The 10,667-nt window shown below is 45.5% G+C and overlaps 1 protein-coding gene across 1 annotated transcript; it reads right to left on the bottom strand.

Moving 5' to 3' along the window:
* Positions 1-4,677: 4,677 nt before the first annotated feature.
* Positions 4,678-5,819, bottom strand: LOC136506876 (uncharacterized). Its single transcript, XM_066501772.1, has 2 exons — positions 5,082-5,819; positions 4,678-5,031 (listed from the first exon to the last, which is right to left on the bottom strand). Exons 1-2 carry the CDS (start codon positions 5,817-5,819, stop codon positions 4,678-4,680), a joined length of 1,092 nt encoding a protein of 363 aa, XP_066357869.1.
* Positions 5,820-10,667: the final 4,848 nt, after the last annotated feature.

Raw genomic sequence — 10,667 nt, 5'->3', positions numbered from 1 at the left:
ACCACTACTTGAATTAGATCAATAGCTAATAAAGAAGACATAAAACCTATAACACAAACAAGACTGAAACTTAGTCAGCTACTACTTTGCAACAAATTCTAAATGTAGATTGTAGTATCTTGAAAGTGACATTACACAGGAAATGAAAACCACACTCATCTCAGTCAGCTACTACTCCGAATTTTCTAAAACTCACTGAACCACAATAAACTGGGTTGCAAAGAAATTAACCAAAGCTATAGACTAAGGATCAATATGGAAATATGGTATGAAAATGACATGGCTCACAAACTGAATACACATTGACTTGCTAGGAGTGACAATGCAAAACCTATAAGATATACCGAAATGCCACTGCTACTACTGCCGAACTACAACTAGTTCCACTCACTGAATCAAGCAATCAGGCTGCATTGCTTCAGACCAAGGCAACCTACAGCTGTTGCACGAATTTACTAAAACTTAGTAATTGAAACATGATGGAGCTAAGTTACTTAAACTGAAACTAGGATACTGGAAAAAAAATGAAGACTGCCTTGGTGCAATTAAAGATAAAAAATTAACTAAAACTCAACTAAAAACAATCCTGAACTTAAAACTAAAGTCTAGGAACTAGAAATCTGGAATTATAAAACTAAAAAAAATAAAAACTGAACTGATAACAATCCTGAACCTGAAACCGAAATGAAAAAATAATGTAGCAGATATGGGCACAACCATAATAAACCTGAGACTCAAATACTGAAACTGAGAACCAAGATTCTACGTGATTGAACATGAACTTAAACTACAACATAGAGACCTGAACTTCGGCTACACGAAAAAACTAAAATTTAATTCACTGAAACTCTAATGCAGGTTACAAAACTAAACTGAACCTCACAAACATGACTGATAACTGAAAATAAATAAAGAGACAGAGACAGAGAAAAAACTACTGGACTTGAACTGAACAAAAACTAAAAATAGGTTCTACTAAACTTAACCTGAAAATAAAACTGAACTAAAGCTGAAAATAGATTCTACTTAACTGAACCTAGATTTAACACTGAATCACAAGAAAACTGAAATACATAGCCAAACTCTAATGCAGTTCAATGAAATTTGATGGTACTCAACCTAAATTCTAAAAAAACTGAAGCTGAAGTAGAACTGATAATTAATTCCACTGGACTTGAATTGAATTTATAACGAAAAATAGACTATACTAAATTTAACCTGAACTTGAACAAAACTAAAAAATAGATTATACTAAATTGAACTAACCTAAATTTATAATGCAGTTAAAGTGATGCAATGACAAACTGAACTAACTAAACAAAATTCAGAAAATGAAAACTATGAAGATAAACTAAACTATCTGCTAAAATCTTGAAAATTGAAAATTGAAACAATTTTCAGAACAAAAATTCACACAACCAAGTTGAACCATAGCTGCAAACGAAAGCCTAAGCCAGCTTGTAAATTGAACTGTACATAACCAAATAGATCATAGTTTAGTGTAACGAACTGCGCTTTACTGGAACCAAGTGAACCAAACAGCATGACTCAGCAAACTTCTGCACCATCACCATCACAACAGAAAAGGCATGTTGCACACCTTGCGTGTCTCACATTGGATGAAACTAGCCTAAACTTGCACATCTGAGTATTACTATGTATATTCAAGGTACACAATAACCATACTTCCCAAACAACCGAAACAGACACTAGTCATACACATATGAAACATGTGTCAAGTATATAACTCAATCTCACGCCACAAACTTAAATCATAGATTATTGTAGCCTGGTTAATAGTTCACCAATACAGCTGGCATATGCAGATGTAGTCACTAGGTTCGCAAATACATATGTAGATGGATACATATATAGCAAGCAAAACAATCCCATGAGCGCAGCCATCAAATCGCACAAAAAAAGACATGTGCGGATGATGCGCCTCTTATTACAAGCATCTGGTCTGGTACCCTCAAACGGGTTGGGCTGAGGTGTGAGATTGCTGACAGCCAGACACACACACACACTTGTACACACACAGGAGCTAGCTAATTTAGTGTAGCCACGTGCATGCACAAGACAACTAATCAAGACTCCGGGATTTAGTGCAGCCTGAACTAATTAAAATCTAAGCAAACTCATTCAATCGAAGATATCAGCCATGCGCCAGACATCCTAGTTACAGAAGAAATCTAAATTTTCAAGAGCTCTAAAAATTATTTAATGCATGCAACATGCAAAACTGAAACCTTCAAATCTTGGTGACTAGACTGTTTCTTAACTATGTGTCAGTTTAAGGAGTTAATTAAACATTAACTGATTTTGTTCAGGGACAAACAATAATTTATTTTCTCCCTTATGCTCATTTATTTTATATAAGAATGCATAAAACAATAATTTATTTGCATAAGCCAAAATAATATACATCAGCAGTAGAAATGATACCTTGGATTTGCAAAACACAACAAATTGCTCCAACAAATTTATATTTGTAGTAGAAATGAAGGCCTAAAAAACAGAGGAACACATATAAATAAAAAAAATTATATAACTACTGTTGATGTACGATGCACACTTACATGTTCATGTCCTTCATGACCATGTTCTGCTTGAGTACTTTCATCTACAACACGAAAACATTTGCTCCTAGCCGCCATGATTACCTAAAAATGACAAAAAAATCAATTTAAACTATCAAAATTCTCTAACAGTAGCAAAACATGTCATCTACCTCTACATCCACCCAATAATCTGAGCCAAAACATCTACAAAAGAAAACGACAAAACAATGAATCAACTATACAGCCTACCATATTTGTAAAACAAAGCTCAAGAGAGCACACATACACATGGAAAAAAAGAGCACAAGCGTACTTCTCCGGTTGACACTCACACCCACTTAGCATTAAATTCATCGAAAACGGCAGTGGAATGACTATAGGGATTCAGATAACTCTCACATGTAGCATTCAGGTATCAGGTATCTCAAACTTAACAATACATCAGGTAACTAAAACTTAACAGTACATCAGATAGCGTTTAGATGTAACTGGAATTTAACTGAAACTAAAACAGATAAATGCAATAACTAGTAGCATTCAAGTATCAGGTAGCATCACAAAAATCAGGTACATAAAAAAATCAGGTAGTTCACATTTAGAAAAAAAAATTCTGAAATGAACACTATAACTAAAAATAAATGAGCACCGAAAAATTAACTGAAAATGAACAATGAAACTAAAATAACATAAAGGGATAAGAGGCAATTATCATAGTAGAAAAACACCATGCAGCTAAAAAATGTCTACTACAAAAATTATTCTGCAATGAGCATTACAGCAGGACACAAACTCATAATTAATTTTGTAGAACCGAGCTCTTCTCACAAATTAAATTGCCTTAAACATCAACACCACATTTCCACTATCCAAAAACAATTATAAATACTAATCTACATCGAAAAAAACAAAGATACAATCAACAACAATAACGTATCATCTACCTCTGCATCAATCGAACGATTCAAATCCCTCGAACCATTCAAACCACAAATCATGTGAACAACAATCACAGGACAATGAACCAACAAACAATCGTCAACTCCTAAAAGCAATACAGACTACCCTGCAGAGACAACACCATTCGCCAATGAATGAAAAAATGGGGCAAAAAAAACTAAGCACAAACTGAAGAACACGGGAACTCGGATCCCGCATCACCTAAGGGAAAAACCCTAGACAACGAACAACACAACACAAAAATCGCATACGAGCGGACACACAAACCAGATATGAAACGAGGACAAAGGCATTAAACATCAACACACACATTGAATAAGGCAACAAACAACCCCAAGCATCGATGGAACATATCGCAAAGAAGGGGGCAGGAAAAACTTAGCTCACGAAACCCTAGAAACCGCAGCTCGCCGCGCCGGGGAGCGGCGCCAGGCCTTGAGCGCCCTGCACAGGCGGCTAGGGTCGGCGCGCTGTGCGGGGTATCATGCCGAGGGCCACGAGGAAGTGCGCGTCCTCCGCGTCCAGCCGGTCGCCCAGGTGGAACAGCCACACGCGGACCAGCGCCAGGCCGCCGTCGGGGCTGGCCAAGGCCACGCCCACCTGCGCGAACCGGACGCCCTCCACACGGGCGCGCGCGGCCTCGTAGCGGGCGTCGAGCATGCCAGAGGCCGTTGAGCGTGCCAGGAGTCGACGGGAGAAAGCCGAAAGGAAATGAGAATGGGAAAAGAGGGAAACGGACGACACAAAATCAGGCGTGTCTCCCGAAAAATCAAACAGTACCACAAAAAAGTGGGACCCACATGTCATAGAAACAACAACCAAACACCAAGATCCGACGTCCCGAAAACGTGCCACGAGACAACAATTGAAGGCCCAAAAATCGGTTAGAACATAAAAAAAAAACAACCGGGCAAGATATAGCAATTCTGATGCAAAATCAAAGTAGGTGCCCAGTTTCGTTTCTGAGCTCTATTCTTCAATAAAAATCAATGTCCAGCTGTCCAGGTCTCTCACGAATGGTTGAGTTCCAATTGCATGTAGATATCAGAAACCGATAATGTTTTTCATGAATTGGTCATAATATTGACCATTGAAACATGTTCCTCCCCTAGGTACTACAATGAAAGTCGTCAGCTTGCAGAAATCTGGCGGCAGGCGACTAGAGTACCCAATGGAGCAGCTTGTTGACAAGGCTGTACCGTAGAGACTTGTGCTTCACCATGCGGTCCCCGTCGCCATGGCCACCAGGCTCCACCACCACCTCGAGTCCACTGAAGACCGCGAACCTGTTGACGCATGGCGAGCCGCCTGTGCCGCCGCGGACGATCTTGAAGAACCTGGCGAGGCAGAACCTGGAGCAGCCGAGGTGCACGAGAAACGACGACCTGCCCTGCCACTCCGGCGGCGTCGGGGGCTCTCTCCACAGGACGCGCGGCGCCGCCGGCGGTGACGCTGTCAGGTCCGACGCGCACACCGTGACGAGGTCCGACGCGCGCACGACGCCGTCCTCCACCTTGTCGGCCAAGAGGCCGAACCAGAGCTTGTGCTCCGGGACGTACGTGCCGGGGCCCAGAACGGCAGCACCCAGTCGCCTGCCTTGGCCCACTCGCCGGTCCCGACGTCGAAGGCGTGGGTGCCCAAACTGTCCTTGGATACCCAGACACAGTCCCCGCCACCTCCGCCGCCGCCGCCGCCCACCACCGCGTAGGAGGTGATGTGAGCGCGGACTCGCTGGCTGTCGGGGTCGTAGGTGCGGGCGTATGGAGGCGGCCGCATCGTGCGCCAACCCCAGTCGGCCGCGGCGTCGGGGTCGAAGAGGAGGCCGTGGAAGCAGGCGGCGTCGCGGCTGAAGGCGCGGTTGAAGTGGGTGTCGATGACGTAGAGGTCGTGGTCGCCGACGGGGAGAGCGACAGGCCTGACCTTGGGCGCGGGGGTGAGCTCGGGCAGGGCGCGGACGGTCTCCCGCGCCGGGTCGTACATCACGCAGCGGCCCGTGTGGTCGGTGGCCACCACCTTGGGCCGCTTCTTCCACCCGCTGTGACCGCGGCCGCCGCCGCCGTGGAGGAGCATGAACTCCATGGCGCCTTTGCTGGTGTTGGTGCCGGTGCCGGTGGTGGGTGTGGGTGCGCTGAATCTGATGGCGACAGGCGGGAGGCGCGCGTCCTCTGGCGGCGGCGGCGGGACGGGGGGCCTCTCGCCCTTGGGGAAGAAGAGGCGTGCCGCGTCGATGCGGCGCAGAGGGAAGTCCCGTTTCTTGGTGTCGTTCATCACCAGGTGCACGAACCGCCGCCGGAAACTCATGGCGGACGCCCCGCCGCCCCGGCCCGCTTTGAGCGGATCGGATTGAATTGATTCCTCTTCCTCTCCCTCTCCCTCTCCTGCTGCCGAGGCGAGTGCCGACTCTATCTAGCTCATCCGACTTGCCCCACCAGATCTGCAAAAAGCCGGTGCTGAAACCATGGGTTACATTGCAAAGATACTAACAGTATAACAAGATCTGCAAAAATACAACAGTCTGCAATGCTCACATTTGCATGGTCTCTACTCCATGATCTGCACAGAGGCACTGGGAGCCTTGCTCTGTTCTGGTTTAGTTCTAGATGGTTACACCAAGGGAAAATAAAGAAAATAAATATGCTAGGAATGAGACATTCGATAAAGAGGTAACCAAGGAAAACCAACATTTGTTTCGCTGACAACAAGGGGCCCTGAAGAATGCAAACATATGCATATGAATGCCTTACTCTGAACATAACGGAAACAAACCAACCCCGCTGGAAGCAAAATGAATACATTTTGGGCTTGGGTGGAACAACAAATTTTGTATAGCAACTTAGTAACCACTAAGATGAGTGGATCTATTTGTCTAAGAACTTAGTAAGCACTTAGAATGTCTGATTGGTGAACCGTACTATGACGATGAGTGGGGCGCAGACGCCCGAATCCAACCAGGCTACGGGGACGCCCAACCAGGCTACGGGGACGCCCCGACCCCGGCAGCGGCGATCGATAACCAGGCCACCACGCCAAGCGCGGACCCAACGCCCACCGCAACGGAAGCGGCCCGTCGCCTATCCAAGTTCGTGAATGACGTCCAAAAGAAGCGGCGAACCCCCCTCATCAAATCGCCGCCAAAGCAAATGTCGCCGGCCAAGAAGGCGCCCATTCCTATCCGAAGCCGTCGCATCACGGCGCAACAGATGGGACACATCCCAGTGTCCAAGAGGGGGGAAGTGATCCTCTTGAAGAAGATGGGCTTCACGCATCCGAGCGCCCAACCCTCCTCTGTGGAAAGGCGCAACTTCGATGCATTCTTCAGCACGAACATGACGGATCAGGAGGTCGAGGCCATGGAAGAGCTCTTCCCGGCAAACATAACACGCGCCGGCAAGATGACTCGCCGGCCACTCGCCGCGGCGGCCTAAACTGAGGCCCCACATCAACCGGTTGTTCCTGTTTCTATGGATAACACAACCATATTGTCATGGAACGTGCGCGGCCTCAACGCGCGAGCGCGGTGGGATGCAGTACGTACGCTGGTTGATGACATAAGGCCGTCCATAGTGTGCCTTCAAGAAACCAAGCTCGATGTAATACCTTATACAATGGTCCTGTCGATGTTGGGCATTGCGTTTTTGGAGTTTGCCTACTTACCGGCGTCAGAAACTCGTGGTGGCATCCTCATCGCAGGACGCCAACCTGATGAGGACGGAGACAAGGTTCTCTTCCTTAAAGAACTGGAGGCTATCAGGGATGCATGCCCCGGACCATGGGCGCTGACAGGGTACTTCAACCTCATCCTCAACGAAGCCGACAAGAGCAATGACAAGGTGGACAGAGCCAACTTGAGAAGATTCAGGCGAACGGTGGCCACGCTTGAGCTGCAGGGTCTCCACCTCCACGGGAGGTGTTTCACTTGGAGCAACGAACAAGCTTCCGACCACTGCGCCTTACTTCTACAGACAAACATGGGCCAGATGAGCAAGGCCCGGTTCCATTTGAGGTGTTTTGGCCCAAGTTCGAGGATTACGACGAATTCATCGTTAGGCTTGGAAGCGGCCCACGGTTGCATGTGACCCATTGGCACGGCTTGACCTGATGCTCAGGAACCTGGTGCGCCAACAGCAGAGCTGGTCGGAGACTACAATTGGCCAGATCAAAACACAGCTCCTAATTGGCAGGGAGCTGGTGCTTCGGCTAGACTGCGCGCAGGAGCGGCGACATCTATCAGAGGCAGAGAACGCCTGCAGGAAACACCTAAAGATGAGGTGCTTGGGCCGATTGCGGTTAGTGTTCAACGGCGATCGGCGAAATGGCATGGACTCCCTCTTCGCCCTCGTCTCCTGGCAACTATGGAAGGAACATAACGCAAGATGTTTCCGGGAGTCGACATTGATCGTCGGCGACCTACTGCACATCATCAAGGCCGAAGCCGACCACTAGATTCGGGCTGGAGCAGGCGGGCTACGTGCGCTAGCGCAGGGCTAGGATGTCATCAAGATAGCCATGGATCATGGATCAGGAACGTTTTATTTCATAATGTAGCGTGCACAGAAACTAACGGCCGGGATCGGAACTCTTGTATTGTATTATAAACTCTTTCTTCTAATACAATGATATGCACACTCGTGCGTATTCGAGAAAAAAATGAGTTCTGAAAAAGGAAACAGTCATAGGTTTAGACCAGCTTGTCATATTGGCTATAGTATGGTTGCATCTAGCTTTATAGGGCTGAAAAAAAAGGTCACTGATAAGAAGTTGGCAAATGTTAGATCCTCATTGACTTTATTCGTTTGAATGGACACAGTGTTGTCGATATTTCCAAGGGCTTTTCCAGGAATTTACTTGCATCTTTGGATGTACACGACTTCAACCTGATCTGGAATATGGCAAGGTAAAAAAAATTGAACAATGTGTACCGAACATAAGGTGAAGTGCTTCAAAAATCTTCTCATCAACAGAAACATTCACAGCCAACAAAAACTCTGCAATCATTCGTTTGCCTTGCAGATTTGATAAAATCCTATTGAATTTTATGCAACTGAGAAAGTACTTTATGGATACAATGTCTGAAATATAACACCAATGAGCATTACAAAACCTCATGCCTATGTCAAGACCCCCTCTTTCACAACATCGTTTGTCGCATGATCTGCATAAGCAATCAGAGCATGAATATATGGCCCCGTTCGCTTCGCTGAAAAACAAGCCAAAACATTGTTCCGACTAATTTGTTATGAGAGAAAAACACTGTTCCGGCTAAAAAACAAGCAGAAAAGTACGGATTATAAGAGAAACGAACAGGGTCTAGGTGATATTATTGGCATTAAATACTAGATGGTAGCATACATACACCCATTACAGCGTGATATAAGAGTAAAACATGATAACTGACTTGTACAAACTAAACAATATAAGTGGGTATTTGGATGCAGTGACTAAAATTTAGGAGGTTTCATATGAGGGTGTCGCATGGGGTGTTCGGATATTAATAAAATAACAAATTACAGAATCCGTCAGTACTCCACGAGATGAATTTATTAAGCCTAATTAATCCGTCATCAGCACATGTTTACTGTAACACCACATTGTCAAATCATGGGCTAATTGGGCTTAAAAGATTCGTCTCGCAAATTAGTCGCAAACTGTGCAATTAGTTTCATAATTAGTCTATATTTAATACTCCATACATGTGTCCAAACATTTGATGGGACAACGACTAAATTTTAGGAGTAGGAACCAGTCATTCGGTAGTTCAGAAACAGCAAGGGGCACTACATTTCAGCACAAGACCAAAATCAACTACGTGTTTGACAAAACAAGCAAGTAAGAAGAAAATTGAAAACTGCAATACATGATGGTGTAGTTTCGTCAAATAATGCAGGACTAAACAATCACACAAACAGGAACAAGTATGTACTAGAAAACATGCTTATCAGCCACCAAGAACAGTATCTAAAAACACTATATATAGCGGTGTTATCCTAAAGTAAGAGAAGAATTTTGCATTGTCAATTTAAGATATATGTGAATCCCAAATCAAGATCGAATTTTGATCACTAACTGTGAAATCAGAGGCATAAAGGACAAAATGTTTCTCAGTTCAGGAGCAAACTTTTGATCCAAACAGTTCAGTGGATGCTAAAAGTAGGAGCCTAGTCCCTTGCCCACAAGGCTACAACCCACCATAAACAGATATGATACTGTATTGGGATCAAATGGCTATCTCCTTGGCACCACTTTTAATTTCAACTGTAAACAGCTGACCACAACTCAGTCACTCTGTTGATGGAGGTCCTGACTCCTGTGCACCGAAGCAGAGTTCTTCTCACCGTAGCCTCAAGAAATCATGTGGATGGATGTACACATACTGTGCAATAAAACTAGGTCTTAACATAATTTAGCAGCTAGATTGAGAGGAAGTCAGCAATAGAACAGATGGGGGAAACCGAACAGAATGGCAGCAGCTTAAAATCCTTGTTGCAGCGAGATCTGAAACGAGAATTTATTGGGAAAACAAGCAATAATAGCAGAGAACAAGACTTCGATGGTGATTCAGGAAACAAGATTTAGGAATATACCAGGTACTAGGGAGGAATCGAAAAGGCAATGTGGCTGCCGTGAAGAACTGTGAAGATGTATAGGCTAAAAAGGAAACCTTGAAAAGGAAGAGACGTTGGCCTTCTACTCTTCGTCAACCTCCGCATACCAGCATCCTTCGCACGGAGGGTCGGCGGCCATGCCTGAGCGCTCAAGGTAGTGGTGGTGGGGGAGGGGGGCGGGGGTCTACGCCGCCGGCCAACTCGGGCGGCCGCACCACCCCGCTGTAATGGTGGGTCCGCCCCTGCGTGCACGGACGACGAAGCGACCCTTGCTGCAGAGATCCACGGTAGCAGCGGCGACGGCAGTGAGACTGAGATGAAGGAAAGAGGAAACCCAAACGGAGCAAAAGGACTCTGCACGTGGGTCCAAGTAAGATCATAATCGGAATAGAACGGTGAATCCGACTCTACCTCGTGAATCCGATCAGAAGTAGAACACGGTGAATATGCAGTCACCGACTCACCGCTGCCTATAAATCCACCGGCCCTCCATCCAGCCTTTGTTCGTTCCTCATCGAAAATTCGTTTCCTTTGCGGGTCTTTGGAG

Source organism: Miscanthus floridulus, chromosome 15, assembly GCF_019320115.1.
Source record: "Miscanthus floridulus cultivar M001 chromosome 15, ASM1932011v1, whole genome shotgun sequence".
NCBI lineage: Eukaryota > Viridiplantae > Streptophyta > Magnoliopsida > Poales > Poaceae > Miscanthus > Miscanthus floridulus.
This window is presented reverse-complemented; position numbering and strand designations above follow the sequence as displayed.

What these genes read in the sequence shown, in the direction of transcription:
- LOC136506876 (XM_066501772.1), bottom strand. Translation starts at nt 5,819, where the DNA reads ATGAGTTTCCGGCGGCGGTTCGTGCACCTGGTGATGAACGACACCAAG. An exon ending in TGCTGCCGTTCTGGGCCCCG is followed by an intron (nt 5,032 to 5,081) that starts GCACGTACGTCC and finishes TTGGCCGACAAG; the next exon opens with GTGGAGGACGGCGTCGTGCG.